The 19,214-nt window shown below is 40.6% G+C and overlaps 2 protein-coding genes across 3 annotated transcripts in view; one reads left to right on the top strand and one right to left on the bottom strand.

Annotated features, from left to right (window-relative positions):
- LOC113167893 (TOX high mobility group box family member 2-like) overlaps window positions 1-8,346 on the top strand; it is a 70,353-nt gene extending 62,007 nt beyond the window's left edge. For both annotated transcript variants that reach the window (XM_026368817.1, XM_026368818.1), the window contains exons 4-8: window positions 499-729; window positions 2,980-3,060; window positions 4,716-5,111; window positions 5,646-5,785; window positions 6,655-8,346. In XM_026368817.1, the coding sequence (XP_026224602.1) occupies window positions 499-729; window positions 2,980-3,060; window positions 4,716-5,111; window positions 5,646-5,785; window positions 6,655-6,697 (891 nt within the window). In that variant the 3' untranslated portion in view covers window positions 6,698-8,346. The remainder of the gene's footprint in view (window positions 1-498; window positions 730-2,979; window positions 3,061-4,715; window positions 5,112-5,645; window positions 5,786-6,654) is intronic.
- A 4,098-nt stretch (window positions 8,347-12,444) lies between these two features.
- On the bottom strand, window positions 12,445-18,908 carry LOC113166841 (large neutral amino acids transporter small subunit 1-like). Its single transcript, XM_026367017.1, has 11 exons — window positions 18,732-18,908; window positions 17,631-18,164; window positions 17,380-17,505; window positions 15,863-15,968; window positions 15,692-15,736; window positions 15,162-15,285; window positions 14,936-15,039; window positions 14,533-14,629; window positions 14,091-14,240; window positions 12,979-13,153; window positions 12,445-12,745 (listed from the first exon to the last, which is right to left on the bottom strand). The coding sequence occupies exons 1-11, from the start codon at window positions 18,805-18,807 to the stop codon at window positions 12,672-12,674; spliced, it is 1,611 nt and encodes a 536-aa protein (XP_026222802.1). The 5' UTR covers window positions 18,808-18,908; the 3' UTR covers window positions 12,445-12,671.
- Window positions 18,909-19,214: the final 306 nt, after the last annotated feature.

The raw sequence follows: 19,214 nt of genomic DNA, 5'->3' as shown, positions 1-19,214 counted from the left end.
ACCAAGTCTGCTACCAGTTAGATTTTAATTAGCCCAGGACTCTCTTCCCCTATCCTATGTTTGTACTGTATCCCAGTTTCTCCTTCTGAACCACACCTCTCTACTACCGTTCAATTCCCTAGAGGCTAACCTGTCTGACTGACGTCCTGTTAGTCTTCATTCAGCCATGTCCATAAATTGATGTGCTTTCTCTTCTCAGAGCGAGCTGCAGCTGCTTTTCGCAGAACGCCACTGTTTTCACCCTCTCTGAAGCGTTCTTCGAATGTTGCATTTGTTGTTCGTGAGCATCGCTTGTACAGTGGTTAGCGCTGGGGTTTTTTAAAAAATGAAATTAGCCTTGCTAAAACCTCAAGTATCTTATCAAGCCAATGCATCGTGCCCATAAACAAACTGCATACTGAAGTGAGGGAGTTGTTTTCATCAACAGGTTAATGACCAACATTGTTTTTGTCTTTGTTTCCCCTCTTGCATGTTCCCTATCCCTCTATGTGCCTCCAGATAAACAGCGAGAAGCGCGCCGCAGCAGAAATGATGAAGCCCAAACCCAAACCTCAAAAGAAGAAGAAGAAGAAGGACCCCAACGAGCCACAGAAACCTGTGTCGGCCTATGCACTCTTCTTCAGAGACACCCAGGCAGCGATCAAGGGCCAGAACCCCAATGCCACCTTTGGGGACGTCTCCAAGATAGTGGCGTCCATGTGGGATAGCCTAGGAGAGGAACAGAAACAGGTACGAAATATGCAGGATTGGACAAAACAAAGTAGACGTGGAAACAAACAGAAAACAGGAACACAAAGTACATGCTACTCACTCACCACTGAGGAAGGTTTAAGTGAAAGGAACCACTATCACCTTCACATGTGCACAAATAAAGTAGTACTGTGTGTAAACGTTATCTATATTTTCAGTGCTATTTGGGCTGTGTTAACCAAACAAAAAGAATAACCGCATGTACACAAATACTACATTACCACTAACATGCAGTACTGTCACATTTTGGTCCCACCAGTAGATGGCATGTGTGCTGCAGCAGGCGAGCAGCCTTTCCCTGGCATAATGTGCTGTGTAATTACCAGAACATTGCTGTGAGATACAGCTCACCTTAATGAGCTAGTTCTAAAGATAATCCATCCGGTTATCCCCACTCCCCTGACTCTCATTAAAATGATTTTCTTTCTAAATTTAATTCTAGCAAAAGGAAGGAGGGAAAGGGCGGGGATGTTTTCTGTGCAGATGCCGTAAAACAGTCTGAGGCAAACGTCGGACATTTTACAGACAGAAATGGTCAATATAGAAGAAAATTCCCAAACGAATACACATGCAGCTACACAAAGCCTTACTTTTGCTTTACTTTCTACTAATGTATCACAGTGCAAAGGCATCTTCATCATCTTTCATAAGGAGCAGTGTCCATCAGAACTAATGATGAAGTGAAACTCTTCTTCTCTGCCAAAACAAAACTCCCACAAAGCTGCGGGCCCAGGTACGGTCCACACCTCCCGTGTCCCTCCAGCCTCCATAGATGATGCCTGCACGCCATGTATCTTCATTGGCCTCCTGACAAGCAGAGATGTGTGAAGTTCTTATTTCCACTCTCTTTATTTATATCTCTCGCTTGCTATTTTGATCCTGCCTAGAATACAGAATTAGTGATTCCCCCCCCCAACCCCCCCCTTCACTATCGCCTTGTCCTTGGATTTGGCTGGAGGGCATCTAGACTATCCAGGAAGAGCAGCCCGTTGTTTTTTGTTGCTATTTAACGTCAGCGATAATAGGTAGGAATGGCTAATGATGTCAAAAGTTATGGGAGGTCATTTGTTTTGCCTTATGGGTATTCACCACCAAAGGAAAATAGCATCTTTGCGATTAAGAGTCCTGTTGGCATGGATAAGATTACTATTAGAGTAAAAGAACTCTAAAACAATGGTCTTTTGAACTGTTTGTTTTTGTACAGTACACCGAACACACAAAGATGGGACTGTATCAAACCACAGACTTTTTTCATACCGACTGAAACGGTGGTGATGGTTTGTTGCACCTGAACAGATATTTCTTTTTGAAGTTAAATCAAAAAAGATGAGTGATACTTGCAAAAGATGTTCAAGTACACATTACACAGTTGTATTCAGCTTTCTGTACTAATAAAGAAGTACATAAACATTTCTCAGAGGAAGTGTCCATTTGATATCAGTACCAGTACTTGGCAGTAGTATCCAAAAGGAACAATACATAAATATGTTTTCCTAATAATGAAGACTCTCTCTCCTTTGTGTTTTGCATAATGGACATGATTTACCTATAGCAATCATCACTAATAGCCCTATTTTCAAGCACTCTGCTGCTTTCTATACAGACACACTCAAACAGTATGTATGAGCTTTGCAGACGTGTGGAAACACAGATATGCATATGTATCCACATGCTCTCATTAATACTGATTCCTTTTGCAAACCCTCTGAGTTCAACAGCTGTAGTTATTTTAGTTATATGAGAACATATGTTCATGCATCAATGTAAAAATCAACATGTGTTTGCGTTTAGTTTGAAGATAGTTTCAAACAAAACTCATACATAGGATTGCATCCTAATGTGCCAAATGACGACAACCATTCTGCTTATAGGAGTGTTATTGTGGAGCTGAACGGGAGAAGGAGAGACAGAGGTTCCGGTTCATTTCTTTAGGTGGATTGGAATGGAAATGATGTGTTACCATAATAGAGGGAGACACATTGAGATGAGGGAGTATTAGTGCTGTGATGATGAAATAGAGGCGTTCTGTACCATTGGCTCTGATGGAAAGCGGAGCATTAAGGACATGTGTGTGAGTGCGCATGCATGTGTGCAGAAGATGTGTAAGAAAGTGTTTGAGTGAGATTAGAAAAGTGTGTTTATTTTGAAAGATGTGTGTCTGTACATTTATGATCATGTCAACCTCTCCTCTCACCAGTGGCCTCTTGTTTTGCTTTGTTTTCTTCACAGGGGTACAAGAGGAAAACTGAGGCGGCTAAGAAGGACTACCTGAAAGCCTTGGCCGCGTACCGAGCTAGTCTGGTTTCCAAGGTAACACTTATGACACACAGGCCGTGGCAAAGACTGATGATGGATTGGTTGGAAAATCCCTGCTAATGGTTTGGGCGGGGTCTCTTTGGGATACGCTGGTGGCGGAGGTGGTGGAGAGGATCTGGACATCTGATGTATAAAGCAGGCTATATTTGGAACAATACCTGATTTCCATAGAGTACACATGTTGGGGGTTGGGGATAGGCGGGGATAACGCTGGGGGAAGGGTCAGCCAGTCAGAGCACAGAAGTGTATGACCATAATATCTACTGTATGAAGGACTATTGCTCTTTGATGTGATATACATGCATATCAGGTTTAAGTCTCTGTTATTTATGCATACATATCTTTGGAAATTAGAACAAATAGAAAATGTATAGACACTTGTGGCATAGATTAGATCATCTGTTTCCTTTATCTCGTCATCTACAACTTACATCCAAATCAATGCAAACAATAATTGGCTTTGCTGTTGTTTCCACTCCTGACACCTTCCTGCTAATTCAGATCAATGACATCATTTTGTCCCACTGAATGATGGCGTCTTGTATACACCAGCATGGTAGGACATGGAATAAAGAAAGCCAGGGAGGAATGCTGTGGATTGCATTGTTTAGTGCCGACTTGTATTAACAACAACCAACATAGTGTGGGGAAGATTCCTTTTGTCATTCCATTTGTTCTGCAGGCAAACAGCCTCATTTCTCTGCCTGAGGTCCTGCATATATATATATTTATATATACGTGTGTGTGTGTGTGTGTGTGTGTGTGTGTGTGTGTGTGTGTGTGTGTGTGTGTGTGTGTGTGTGTGTGTGTGAGTGTGTGCGTCCCTCTCCTTTTCCCATCTATCTGTCAAGGTGTCTATTGATCATTACCTCGGCCCTAGCTCTATTCATACAAATGGGCTCCATTACCTTCTAATCAACACTGATGGCTGGAGATGAGCAATCTGACAGCTCATCATAGAAGCCTGGAGTGGGTGGGGCAGGGTCGAGTAAGGGTGTTTTATGGTTGCTGCACCTGCTCAGAGTGATACTGTCCAGAATGAGAAAGGTCAAGTTTGGGAGATTTTGGTGTTTTCCTCTGAAGCACTTCAGCTCTTATAGCCTCGACTGTTTCCTCTCTGTCAGGCTGTCCACACGTGTCTGTGAAGTGGTACAAAATGAGCAGTGAAAGCTGTCAGGCCTAGCATAAGCTGCAAAATTAAATATATATACAGTCCCATTACACATTAAACATCAATGAACTAAATAAAAATTAACTGATGGGAGCTTTGAGAGGCAATTGTCCTGTTAAAACCGTACAAACACGCAGCTCTGCAGGGAAGCAGCTTAAGATAAGAATGAACCAGCTGAGTGGAAATGTTTTATAGTTTGCCTGCAAAATAGTTAATTTTCCCAAACGTATTTTTTAAATTCTTGTTTGAGTTTAACAAAAAGATTTTATCTTTAAGTTACAGGCCGAAGAGCTGAAGGTGTGTTTTAAGTGTAATGGATGTTGCCGTTAAAATGAGAGAGGAGGTGTGTTGTGATCGGAACTTGATGAATGATGATAAATGAGTTACTGTGGTGTTTTGAGGGTTTCCAGTTCCAGGTGACATGTTTTTTAATGGAGAGCTTATTGTCTTATTAAAATGATGTATTTTTCATCCACAGACATACAATGATCCCGAACCAAAAAGTGCCCAGCAGACCAGCCAGCCCTCCCACCTACTGCCCCCGAAGCAGCCCCTATACAGCGTGCCCCCCCAGCCTTCTTCACCCTACCTGGGCCCACCAGGCTCCTTCCCCTTGTCGGACCTCCAGAGCTACGCTGGACCACCTCGTCACACCCTGGCCCCAAACCTCAGCCAGTCCCAGATGTTGCCACCCAGCATGAGTGCCTCTCCTCCAGCTCCCTTCCAGATCAGCCCACCTCTGCACCCCCACGCCCAGCTGTCCCTGCACCAGAGCTCCCTGCTCAACCAACCAATCCGCATGCAGTCACAGCCAATCATCTCACACCAAATGGGGCTTCAGGCACCTTTGCATTCCCCTCCTCTCGGCCAACAGGTTGGTGTGACCATTGTTAAAATGATCAAATATTGAACAAGCATAACAACACATTAGCAACAGCTCATAATACTGTTGCTTTTCAGACATTATCACCTGTATTTATATGTAATTATTGTTAATTCCCTGCATATATTTATCACACTTAAAGACCTATAATACAATATAACTGTCTTCCATCACCCTTTTAGCAAAAAGGAATGACTAAACCTTTTTTACTTCACTATCACACATTTAGTAGCTAAGCAGCTATTTTCTGCTTTCCCTCTGAGTCCTTAATGTCTTGAGCCCAGCCGAGGATATCATGTTGGTGCAAGACATGTTATATTGAGACCAATTCTAACCAAGCAATGAGAGTAAATGGAGAGAGAAAAAAGTGTGATTCCTATTTTCCATTCTCAGTAGCAACTGATAAAAACCAGTGACAACATTTGGCCTTTCAAGGTGTCGTGGCTCAACAAATTCTAATGGCTGGCCATCGCAAATCTAGCAAAATATAACCTCTTCTTCCCGCTCTCCGTCTCCAATCTATAGGCATTCCCCCATATTCAGCCTGATTACCAGAACAGTGTAGGCGGCTCACAGTCTCCAGGGGCCCCTAACCCAGTGCATGGCCAGAACCCTGACTGGGACAGCGAGTACTGCAACAGGGACTGTGGACCCAACCACTGCAGGTGAGCTCAACACGTTAGTCAGAATCATTGTGTCTTATGGAAGCAGTGAGTGTATTGTGGTGGACTTGATGGATCAATAAGAGCTGATGAAAGCAAATGGTATTTAGGACATTTGGTAGTTGAAAATATTAAGGAGTTGTCTGACAGTCTGACTCGTTTTCCGAGCACGCTGCTCTAAGCCACTTACTTTCACACTCAGAGTCTCAGTCAGTATTAATCATAAATGACAATTTCCCTGCTTAAAGCAAAGCATCTCCTTGAAACATAAATGACTAATGCAGCAGTAGAACAATGCTTTTACCGAGCTTGGAAAAATGTGTGACATCTAATTAAGTTTCTGTGTTTCATTCAGCACGCGTTGCCTTATTGAATCAAGTTATTTCAGCAGGCACCAGAGGAATTTTGTCGTGTGTCAACACCTGAAAGTTGATGTTGCTATTCTCAGAGGAAGCGGAGCTGATAGTCTCCTGTTTTTAGAGCTGATTCTTCCGTATGTCAAATGGAGGTCAGCACCTGGGTCTGATCATGTTTGACAGTCTTTAAAGTTGATTGAGTCTTTGCTTAATAGTTCAGAGTTTCGGAGAGTACTGAATTAATTCTTGAGTGTCAGGGAGGATAAGTGGACAACAGACTTTGTATTTGACATTTTGAGCACCATGTGATCTGCAAATTTTGACTTTTTTATCTTGTCGTAATGCTTATTGATGTCTGCCGTTTGTCAGACTAGTTAGAACATCTTTGAAAAGATTTTATAATCTCACTGGGATTTCCTGATGAAACACAGGACAAACAGACATGTAGTCAGAAGATAATTGTGTTCATGTGCCCATATAGGCAGATAAACATTAATACAGTTGCTTCTTTCTCAGCAGTGGCATGGGACCCCGAGACAAGCCTCTCTACCTCACTTGAAGTTGAAAGACCTCCAAATGTCAGACTCCAGGGAGCTTTCCAACATAACAACGTCATCAATATATCTGTTTCTACACCATTTTGTTTTTCTTTTTTTTTTCCTGACGGATTTTGAAAATCCCAAAGACTGCTAGAGTAACTTCACCTATTTGCCAAGCACTTAGATCAGCCAGAAGCCTAAGGCACTTCTTTCGTTTTTTTTTTTTTTGTTTTTTTTCTTATCAGTGAACTTTCCATTTTTTTGCGGGGGCAGTGAGCTTTAAGCTCATGCCAACATACTGGAAACGAAGACCAAAAAAAAAAAAAAAAACGTCTTCTCATCTTGTTTTGAAGTTTTTAAAGATGCTTTCTCTCCTCTTCACTCCATTACTCTGTATTTGCCATGGACTGCCCTCATCGGGGAGATGAATGCTCTGAGCATACTCAAAATGTAGGGGTCTTGGGTAGAAAAGCTAATGCAGAAAACTAGAATATAGTCACCTCAGCAGGGATGGATGTACTTCAGAACAGACTGAAACACCTCGACTGAGTGAAAGCAAATTTTACCGACGATAGTCACAAACACAAGACATTTGTAAATCATTCCTAGTAAAGGTCTCCTCAATTCCCTTTATTTCTCACTGAGTGATTGTAAATATCACCAAAATGGATCCCTCTTATGTGTGTATTTAGCTGCAGTCCCTTGCTTTCTTTTTTTTTTTTTTTTTTTTTTACATTTTTCCGGTTTGGTTATGTGTTTTTTCGTGCAGGCGGATTCAGTGATGGAGTACACACACTAAAACTTGTGTTGAAACTTTGTTCACTGGTCTTGTTTCTCTCCAAACAAGAGAGAAATGGTATGACTGAAAAAAAAATGCTCCATTTCCTCCTTAGGTGGTGGAGCTCTGATAGAGAGGGTCACTCTCTTTATATGGCCTCAGGACGTTACAGAACTGTAGAGGTCAAAGGCTGATTCTCTCCCTTTAGCCCCTCCTCCTCCTGGTCAATAAGGACCGCCCCCACTTGTAACCCCGCCCACCACCCCTTAGTCCCTGCACCACTTGTACAGGTGAATTTAAAAAAAGTTGCTAAATGTGAAATGTTACTAAAGAAAAAAAACATAACAGTGGGTTTTAAAGTTTTTGACTAGTTTTATTAGGTGTTTTAGAATTGTGTTGAACTCATCCTTATCATTTTCTGTGAAGAGAAAGAAATTCTTAAGATATTTTTTGTTTGTTTTTTTCACTGTAGCAGGATTTGCGTTTTCGGAGGTCATGGGGTAGTTATTTTAATTTTGTGTATAAACCTGCCAAATATACTTCTTTAATTTGTAAAGCCAGTGATGAGAGAACCCATGTTGTTCTGTTGAATATCATATGTTTTACAATATGGTCATTCTATTTAATTTGGTTGCAGGTTTCACATCTATTTATGGATGATATGAAGTAACATTTTGGCTTATTTTCATCAGGGTGCATTATTATTATTATTATTATTATTATTATTATTATTATTATTATTATTATTGATCAACAACAACATGATTATTAGAATAAGAAATATTTTTTTCAGAAATTGTTGTTGGTGCAGTACCAATGTACCAGCATTAGATTCATTTTTGTGTCACAAATACTTCTTTTGTTTTCTTTTGTCTGTAATAAAATGTTTAAAGTGGAGAAGTGGATGTGCAAGTCTCTACTTATTTAAATGGACTCGCTGTGCTTTACATTTCTAAGCCTCTACACGTTCATTAGTTATTTTAGTTATTTAATGAGTAGCACTTTATACTCGCAGTAGCCTGTAAACATAACTCTGCATTGCCCCTGCATGTGTATGAGGTTAATTAGGATAATATCTTTGATGTTGCAGAAGTTAATGTGAAAGCTTAAAGTTCATTAGCTGAGGAATTTAGGTTTCTTAGTGTACATCTGCTATTTCAGTGGTAAACTTCTCAGCTTTTTATTCCTTTTTCTTTTTACTTTACACCAGACATGTTCAATATAATATATCAAGCATTTTCTGCCCGTTGGCCATGTTTTTTTGGTAAAGGTGTGATGATGAAACTCAGAGTTGATGCAGCAGAACATGGTCTTTCAGAGAACTACCTGAGAAGAAAAAAAAAAAGAGACTGCCTTTTACTTATGAATTTCACAGTTGGATTAAAGGTAGAATAGAAATGGAATCTATCATCCCTCCCTCTCTGGTCTCTTGCTCTCTCTCTCTCTGTCTCTCTCTAGTTGTCCATAACGATGATGACACAGTGCCCCCTAGAGCTGATCATAAAACTCACCTTAATGTTCCCCTGCCCAAAGATCATTTAATTACGTTCCAGTGACTGAGACTACCGCAGAAGTGTGATACTGAAAGGTTTTAATGATAACAAAGGACACCATGATTACCATCACAAAGGTGCACATGAGAAACCCATAACTGTTATTGCACAGCTGAGCTTCTAGATATGAACCTGTGAAAGAAGAAGGTATTGTTCTCAGCAAATGGTTGAATATTAAGAAAATTTAATAAATGTATACATCTGAATATTTTTAAATGCCAACCAATTAGGAAAACATGCATATAAAAAACAAATGTGATATTGAGATGTACATATAAATGTTGTAGATAATTACAACTGTATGACAGCAGCAATGTGTTGGACAGGGCCTCTCTACTGTTTTTCTATCTCCTATTCATGTCCCTCTATCTCCATCTGCTGGTGATGCTGATGATAAATAATAAAGTGCTTTAGTTCAGAAGAATTCAACACAACTTTGCCAAAGAATAACAATTTGTTCAAGGTAAAAAAAAATAACCTTTGAGCATGAAGTGTGTGCGTCTTTATCATTTAAAATTTCATGTCAAGAACATGGTTGAAATGAGGACAAATGCTGGAAAACTGTGGAGAATGACATGATGTGAGTGATGCTTTTTTTTTTTTAATTTGAAAGAAGAAAATGGGATTTAGTCGTGATTTTTTTTTTTAACGATAAACAAAACTTAAATATATTTTAAAGTAAGGTTATCTGTCTCACTCTTCCTTTAGGAAATTACTTTTGAGACCTGCTTTTGTACACATACTTTCCATGGCAGTAATAATAGTAAATATTCACTTGACCCCACTTTATTTTTAGTATTTTACAGATAAAAAGAACTGGTCAAAGCTCTGTGTTGTGCAGCTCCTTTTTGCAGGAGGTATAAAAGTATATATATATATATATATATATTTATATATATGTGTCACTTTATATTGGCTCCTTGCCTGCCCAATCTCCCATCACTAATATTGTCCCCAGCAGCTCTGATACTGGTTCCATCAGCAGTCATCAGACCTCTCATTTCCTCTTCAGACGGATATGAACTCTCCTGGCAGCACAGGCATCAGCAGCATCATTGTCTGACAGCCAACAAACAAGAAGAGACAAACATGAAAGCGCAGAACATTTCATACAGATCACTACCCAGACACTCGATGACCGAGATGATAAGTCCATTGGGCGTCATTGGGAGAAAATCACACTTGCAAAACATCCTCATTTGGTTAGACGCTATCTTGTGCTGTGTTCTGTTGAGAGCCTAGGAATAGCCTTTTGTTAACTGATGCAAGTATATTAGGTCACTGCATTTATGTGAGCGAGGAGTCAGATTCGAAACCCTTGAGGAACATTTATTTTATAGTCTGGTTAATAAAACGCAAACAATCAAAACTTGAACAAAAATAATTTTATTGTTACATGTACCTGCATGATCAGTGACAATAATCAATAATCATTGCTTTCATTTCTTTAAGGTAAAAATTCTGCCATTAGAGTTTTTTTCTCCATAACTTATTAATAAGCAAATGTCAGTAAACACAGTAACACAGAGATACAGTATGCTGCTGCCGAAACATAACTTTGATAGTTACAAGCAATTACATACTGTGTAAAATGAGACTTTATTCAAATGCAGTATGATTTGTCAGTTACAGAAAACATGCATTGTTCTCCCTTCATGACCTGTGATTGATTATTTGACCATGTTGAATTTTTTAATCATGAAAATGTGCTTTATGTTGTAATGTAACCTCATATAACCTGTCTTTAAAACCTGCTGTAAACATTAGATAAGGCTGCTGCCACTGGGATGTGCTTTCCTCTCTCTGAACAAGTACTTTTATTTTCACATGGGGTGTTTTTTATTTGTGTCTTTGTCCAGTTTATTGTGATTGTCTGGTTTAATTTCCATGAAAAAAATGCACCGATGGTTAATGAGTGCACGTGTTTCTAAAAAAAATAATAATAATAATAATAAGAAAGTTCATATCTCTCATCTTCTCAAAGGGTGATGCTACTGAGAGAATGAAAATATTCAATGACGTGTTTCTATCAGCATTTACCTCATTCGCTTGTGTGGCATTGGGAAAAACTTTCAAACCTTAGCTCAGTTCATCTTGGAAGGGCTTATGTTTTACATCTTTAACCAATATGCCTTCAGTTAATTTCACAATTTCCTGCAAAACCTGGATTGTCAGCACCCAATGAAAAGAGCAGATGCTGACAATCCACTAACCAGTGGTTGATGTTTGTGGGCACTGGCTCTAGGTTCTGTGGAAAATCTAGAAACTTTTCCCATCCCACACGAATTCCACCCCCTTTTCTTTTCCACTGAGATGTTTTTCCTCTATGACCTTGAGTGGTTTGAGAAGCTACTTGTAATAATTTGGGAAAACCTCAGATATTCAGTTAAAAAGTAAAATAATTATGGGCGTATGGGCTATAAAAATAAAAGAAATAATAGCAAAGATGATGTCACTAAATTTCCAACATTCAGGTAATTCTTACAGTGACCATAAAACAAAACAAAAATAGAAATAGAACAAATACACGCATTATAAAACACAAACACTACAATGAAATTTACTATATACAACAACTGGAATAACATCTATACATGTCTTCAGTTTCTTATACAGTAATAATGTTTCACAAACAGGTGCTGGTATTCACTGTCATTTCACCAAATATCACATTTTGCGACACTCACACTCGGACACTCACAGCCGCTGATATAAAATAAAATGACACAAGAAACACACCTGCATCACAGCAACACATCTCAAGAAAACATCACATACACTTTTATCGCATTTTAGCTTGTGCTTCAAGATAGTTCTGCAGATTAGTTTCACAAATGAATACAAAAAAAAAGAACTAACATAGATATTAGTTAGTTATGAGAACAATGTAGTCGTTGTTATTCTAGCAAACAACTTCCTCTTCCAACTCCGAGCTTATTTATAGTCTGTACGCTGTCAGTGATTGTTTCTCATGTGAGGTTTCCTTTATTTTCTTTCACATCAGTCTAGTCCATTCATCATGGCAGGGAGGTTATTCCTTGGTTTCAACTCATAAATTGTTAGCTGTCATACAATAATCTATACAACTGCAAACTATAATAAACTATATTATTGTTTCTTTGTTAGTAATAAGTTTAAAGAAAGTCAAATATGTCGACTTGCTAAGTTACTAAGCACACTTCCAGTGAGCAACAGGCTTGACGTTTCAGGCCACTACAGCACATTAGTATGCAGCCTCTGAAGTTGTGTTGCCGTGTACAGTTATTTATGAGCTTTAAACAACTACTCACAACAATCTCCATTAACTGACTAATGATACAACAGATAAGCATATTCTTGCATTAAAGGAGATTTAACCGTGAGATATGTTTAAAAACAAGTAGTGGAAAATGTCTAGATGTCAAATCTTGACTGCGATGAGTCTTTTTTCGACACCTTACAGTGCTCATACAATACAGTCACAGTACATACATTCATGTTGAACCCTCCTTCACCCAGAATGCCAGCTCGCCCTTGAAAATGTCAGCATGTTGCACAATTGCCTGCCTAGTTAGATAACGGTTTTAAGAAAATAGCTGTAGCAGAATGACCAAATGTAAACGAATGTCAAGAAATGTTCAGAGGAAAATGCTGAGTCCTTCGTCGTGTCCCGTCTCTCCAGCATTACTCAGCCTCACGTTGCTCCTTCTCCTCGGGAACAGACATGAAGATCTTCTGACAGAACATAGTGAAGATTTCTGAGGAGAAACAACTCATAATTGCTAATTGCATTAGCTGCGTCTCTTTTCTTTAGCTTGGTTATACATATACTGTATGTATATATATATATATATATACTGTATATTTACAGCGCTCACAGTTTGAAGCAGATATTCTCACCAGTTTCATTACAAACTGTAATAAATGCTTCCCCAGCCTTGCCTGAACAAACAGAGACAAAGATACTATTTAAAAAGAATGTCTCGCTCACCCAGCATCTTCAGGACCACATGGGGTTTCTTCCACTTGTAACCCAGTAGGTATGCTGGGATGCCTGTAAGGATAATGCTGCTGCCTACCAGGCACTCAAATGGAGCAGCCCAGAAGGACACAACGATCATAAAAACACAGCCCAAAACGAAAGTCACAGGGATGAAGAGATACACCTGCAGAGAGAAAACATTATCATGCAAAGGTGTGTGGTTAAAAAACAGAGGAGAGAAGCGAATATACTAGTGTTATTTGTCTTATTATAGAATGACAGCATTTTTAGGAAACTTTTATTCTCGTGTAATTGTAGAATTTGGTTCTAAAATTAGATACTGTATGTATTTCTAAATAAATGTCATCAAAATCTCCAGTTATGTAAATATTAGGACTTCATATCAATCCTGCTTATAGTAAACTTTGATTATAAAAATTGTTGAGAGTATAACCACTACTTTAGTGTTACTATTACGTTCACCAAGAACACTATTTAAAACCCTTCAGTCTTTTATGAAGTAGCAACCACCAGTTATTATATAATATAACATATTATTATATGACATTTTAACATGTAATCAGTTTCTGTAGATCCTTTTTTTCTATATTCTGGCAGAAACACAGATGTTCAGCTACATCAGCTAAACAATGTGAGCTAATGAAGAGAAAGGGGTTGTTGTCTTAACAGGAATTTACTTTTTCTTTTATTTTATTATTATTTCATGAATGGTTTATCAGTAAAGAGGAGAGATTCATCTTATGAAACAAATTGGTGGATAGAGTTCAGGCTCAAAGGAAAGATGAAAAGACTCTGGTCACTCAGAGTAATACTCCTATGGTGAAGCAGCAACAAAGAGCCGCATATTCCTGTAAACACCACTCCCTCCTATCCTGAAATCACAGTATGGGTCATTTTCCAACCAATAACAAGAGTAGTGATATAATAGTGCTTTCAAAAAAGAACACTGCAGGCTTTGTGATACTAGGAGATGTGTGAGATTCAAGTAGAGTCAAGGTCTTGCATCATTTGACTATGTAAGGTTAAATAAAGCTTCATAGATAGATAGATCGCCAGCATTTGTCACCTCAGATACAAAGTTTCAGACATGGAAACGCTACCTTAATGGGTCTTCTGAGGTCGGGTTTCGTAAAGCGCAGCCAGAGCATGCCAGCTATGGCCATCCCAACACACAGCCAGGTGAAGAAGCTGAAAAGATTGATGACAGAGAAGATGTCCTGGGAGATGGCATACATCATGGACAGCAAACACTGATACAAGGAAAAAGGAAGACAAGATTGTGTTGGTTTAATGTACATACACAGTACATTCAAATAATTACTACGACAGCATTAGCCATGAGTGATTTCTGTAGAATATGTGCCCTGTCAATGTTAACTAGTGAGGAGACCTCAGCAAACACAAACTCCAGGTGCAATAATGCTTAATGCACCTTTATTTACCATAAACTCATTGGATGCTGTGCGTTGTTGGGATACTTTAACACTAGAAAAGTAGTCTGAGGTCATCATTTGCTGACAGTAACAGTTAGTAGAGTCTTACTGTGAAGATGAGGGAGGGCACTGGTGTGAACAGGTCTGTGTGCACCAGACCCAGAGCAGCAGGGAGCTGACCCTCTCGAGCTCCAGCGTAGAACAACCTAGAGGAGAGAAAACTCTTTCATGGTTGTTCTGTGATGAAATAGTTGGCCTTCCTGTCATATGAAACTTCACATCCACCAACTATTTTTCAGTGTTCACCCTGAAGCCTTAGATGTTTTTCTCAAACCCTCAATGCTCCAATTTAATCAGATATGGTTCGAGAAGTTTGAAGTTTTAGGAAAACCTTTATAAAACACATGCACCAAATAATCTCTCTCTAACTGTATTTCGCACCCAAACCTCATTACACAGGTGGAATATTTCAAAGTAGCATAAACATAAACACGCAACATGCAAACACACACCGGGCTGAAGTGAAGAGGGATCCGTTGACAGCTCCAAAGCAGGACAGTCCAACAAAAACAGGAATCAACCAGGACATCACACCAAGATGATACTCCCCAAAGCTCTGTCAAGCAGCATGATTAGAAACATGCGTGCAGGAGGTCAGCTGACGTTTTGCTAAACAACCATTGCACATTTCGTAAAATTTTCATTCTCATAACTTTGTGACAGAGGTGTGATGCTCACCACGGCAACAGCTTCAGACTCCACCATAACCTGAGGAGAAATGGTGGTGAAGTAGGCCAAGTTGGTCAGAACGTAGACCACAGTCACTATAGGCATGGATATGATGATAGACAAGGGCAGGTTCCTACAGAGGGAAAAGGTCAGAGGTCAAACAAACAAAAACAATGAAAACATACTTTCAGTAACTCCTCAATGTGTGGTCAGAGATTTAATTTGTTTGTTAGTTGTGAACAGTGATCAGCTGACAGAAGGTCACACAAGCAGAGCCCCTAATACTTTAATCAAATCCAATGCAAGCTGGACGAACATGCAAATGTTCAGCTTTTAACAAGACCGTCAGGGAGCTGTGCATTCAAAGCTGCAGCACTAAGCTTATATTGAATTGTATTACGCTGCATGGTTTTCTGTTGTGCAGCTTCTCTGTACTGTATCTGTATCCATGCAAAAACAAGCTCAGTCAATATGTGACAAGTCATGCTGCTGGCAAATACTGTAAGTTCTCCAAACAACCTTCATCACATTTAAGTCACCTCTCTGGATTGATCATCTCCTCAGTTACATAATTCAGGTAGTTCCTAAGGGGGAAAAAACAAACAAATAAAGAGTTTAGTACAATTTTGATTCAATAAATAATTATATAATGCACAGCATAAACCCAATCTGGATTGTAATTACAACAGAAAAGGTTATCAATGCCTCACCAGCCTCCAAAAGCAAACAGACCGCTGTACAAGGCCAAGACAATGTTGTCAACTCCCAATTTGCTGCCTTCAAATGATTTTTCGAGTGTCAGGTACGGCACATCACCTGCACACAGACAAAAAATGGATGATAAATATCCTTCTTAACACATGTATTAGTTTTAGTTCATAAATTGTTTTGTGTGGCTTCATTGACCCTGGATTCTCATTCAGGACCAGTTATTTATTTTTTGCATCAAGCCCATTCTGCCTGTCATTTTCAAACAGCTGCTATTCAGCTGGACGTTCATCAGGGCCCTTTACCTCCTAGTTTGAGTGTTTGTTTTGATGTACAGCAGCAGGAACCTTAACCAAGACATTTAAAACGAGCAGAAATGTCTTTTTTGCAGCTACTTAATCAAGTGCCACATCAGCACGGCCGACCCAAGTAAAACTGTGTGCTCACATTAGTGTGTGTGAGTGACTCTCTACTCTACCTGTCGCTTTCAGATGGTATTGACCTATTCTTTCCATGAGGCCTATTGCACATGCATTATTTTCTCACTCTGTCCTCTGAAAGACCAAAGCGTGGCACCAGCCGGTAGGCTTCGCCGGCTAGTTTCCATGGTAACAAAGTGTGGAGCACAATGGTGGTGGGTGTGGCTTTGAAAAAAGGGGCGAGAGCAGCAGATGTAGCTTTGAGCAAAAGAGCACTGCCTTCCCGCGCTGATGCATTATGAATGACTGAAACAGATTGGGGAACTTTGCTGTTTGACTTTAGAAAATCCTCCAGTATTTGCTGCTGTTCAAGATGGAGGTGACATTTCACATCAATCATGTCAGCAGTGTTCTCCCTCCTCGTTTAAGGAACGTTGAGGGGGTTTATGTGATAGTGTGAGAGATCAACTATCTCCTTTAGTTGCAGCCATCGTCAGTATGATTTCCCTTTTGAGTCATGTATGTAATTAATCGCGCTCAGCCGTGTTCAAAGAACACCCACACACACACACACACACACACACACACACACGGCTGCACTTGCTCAGGCTCAGTCACATGGCCGCAGACAGACAGGCCTTGTGTTCAGACTCAGCAACTGTGCTATCAAACTGAAGGGAGGGCAGTCTGCTGGGCGGTGCTCATTAGGGTTAGTCAACAATTTGCTGATCATTAGACTCAGTCACAAAGATGGGAGCAGAAGTCCCTTTGATTCAGCTCACTGTACACATAGTTATGTGAATGGACGGTGAAAGCAGTGTTTGTTGGGAGAGACGGGAAATATATCAACCATGTTACTATTGCACAAGTTGTGATCACACAGTTCATCAAGATTTAGTAAGCATAAACCAGCTTGCTCTAAAATTATTTTACCAACACTAAAGTTTTACAAGAGTAATACAGAGTAGGATGTCAACACACTTATGCTTCAAATAGTGACTGAGAAGTCAGTATGAACTGTAAAAGTCAGCTGGCGGTCAGTCGATGGTTCACGATAGTGTGTGGCTCCGTCTGTCGGACTCTGAGTACGTAGGACTCACCTGTGAAAATCTGGATGAAACCAAACAGGATGATGATGATCAGTGCCAGCAACTTGGAGGCTGTGAACAAGTCCTGGACTTTGGTGGCTGCTCTCACACTGATACAGTTCACAAATGTCAGAGATGCTACAAGAGAGGAGAGATACGACTTGGTAAAAGAAGGGGTTTAAAAACCTGGAAGGAAATGTATTAGATGGCTGATGCTGTTTGTCTTCGGTGGAGGAAAGAATATGTTAACCACCCTCACTCACTCAGACACATGCAGGCAATGAGCTTTGCAGCACTGTCAGGCACGGCACAGTTTGGGTAGAGCGGCTTCAGAAGGTAGGTGGCGAACACCAGCGACACCACATATTGTGACGACGGCCGGATGATGAGCATCTCCACCCACAGCTTCAGAAAGGCTGCCAGTTCACCATACACCTCCAAGATGTAAGTGTAGTCTCCCCCTGATTTAGTGATGGTCGTGCCCAGCTCAGCGTAGCACAGGGCACCCATGGTAGAAACCACTCCACAGGCAGCCCAGATGATCAAGGAGAGCCCGGCTGACCCAGTCTCTTTGACTACACCCGTTGGAGTGACGAAAATGCCTGAGCCGATGATGGTTCCTATGATCATTCCCACACCGTTGAAAAGGGTGATGCTGCGTTTCAGCTCGATCTTCTCCCCTTTGGCTGGTGAGCCATTCGTGGGGCTCGTGGCAGTGTCAGCAGGGGCCATAGGGGTTGATGGAGACGTTGGATGCTCCACGATCACGCCGTCCTGGTCTGCGTCTGCTTCAGCAGCTGGAGAAGAGGGGACAACGGACCGAGAGATGCAACAACACCTTTGATGAACAATTATTTAGTGTTGCTATGGATCACAAGAAAAGCAAGTGTCAAATTGTCCTTTTAATTTCTGTTTCTAATCTACTTTAACTGAATGTAACTCCAGTATATGGAAACACAGGACACAACAACTAAAGCAGATACTTTTCTACTAATGTCAGTTCGTACTTCTTAGCAAAGCATGGATGCATCGTGCATTCAGGTGATTTGGGAATATTTGTGGCAGTGTCTGAAATACTGGCTCATCAGCGTTATTAATAAAATCGGCTGACACCTTCTCTTTAATGTAAACACTCTGCATCAGGTAATTGTGTTTACAGGCCCAGTACGGGCACTGTGTGTAATGTGAGTTTGAGTCCCTCACCTGTCACCTTAACACACACATCCGGCACGATAGACTTCTACAGACACATATATACACAAGGTGCTTTGCATCAGGCAATATTTCATCAGAGGCGCATGGCGGATTAATGCAGCCTAGCACCATGTGGTATCTACAGGAGCGTGAGCATGCACTCTACCTACCCCCCATCTTCTCCTGGCTCGATGCCTTGGCCACACTCTCCCGACTGCTCCGTGATTTGAGCTCCGGCTCAGCCATCTTCCCTCTTAATCTGGGTCCCCTTGTCTTGTCTTTTTCCTTATTCCCCCCTTTTCTTTCCTCCCTTTATGCCCCCTTCCTCCTCCTGCCTGGATTTCCTCCTGTGTATCACACGCTCACACACCCACAGTCCCCCACCCCTCCTCTCTCTCTCTAACCCTCCCTGATGCAGCCTCTCTCTCTCTCACACACACGCACACACACTCTCCTCCTCATTTGCACACATTGCTTTCGTCACTCACTCTGAAACTCATCTGACCCTGATCCTCTGTCTGTCTCTCCCTCTATCACTACGGGATACAGCAGGGAGGAGCTGAACCTTTGTGATGCTGCTGCTGCGTGAGCCTACACCCACTCCAAAGGAATTATGGGAAGGCTCAGAGAGGGAACTAGGTTACTGGCAGGTA

This window comes from Anabas testudineus, chromosome 7, assembly GCF_900324465.2.
Source record: "Anabas testudineus chromosome 7, fAnaTes1.2, whole genome shotgun sequence".
NCBI classification, from domain to species: domain Eukaryota; kingdom Metazoa; phylum Chordata; class Actinopteri; order Anabantiformes; family Anabantidae; genus Anabas; species Anabas testudineus.
The sequence above is the reverse complement of the archived record's forward strand: the minus strand, read 5'-3'. Positions and strand labels throughout refer to the sequence as shown.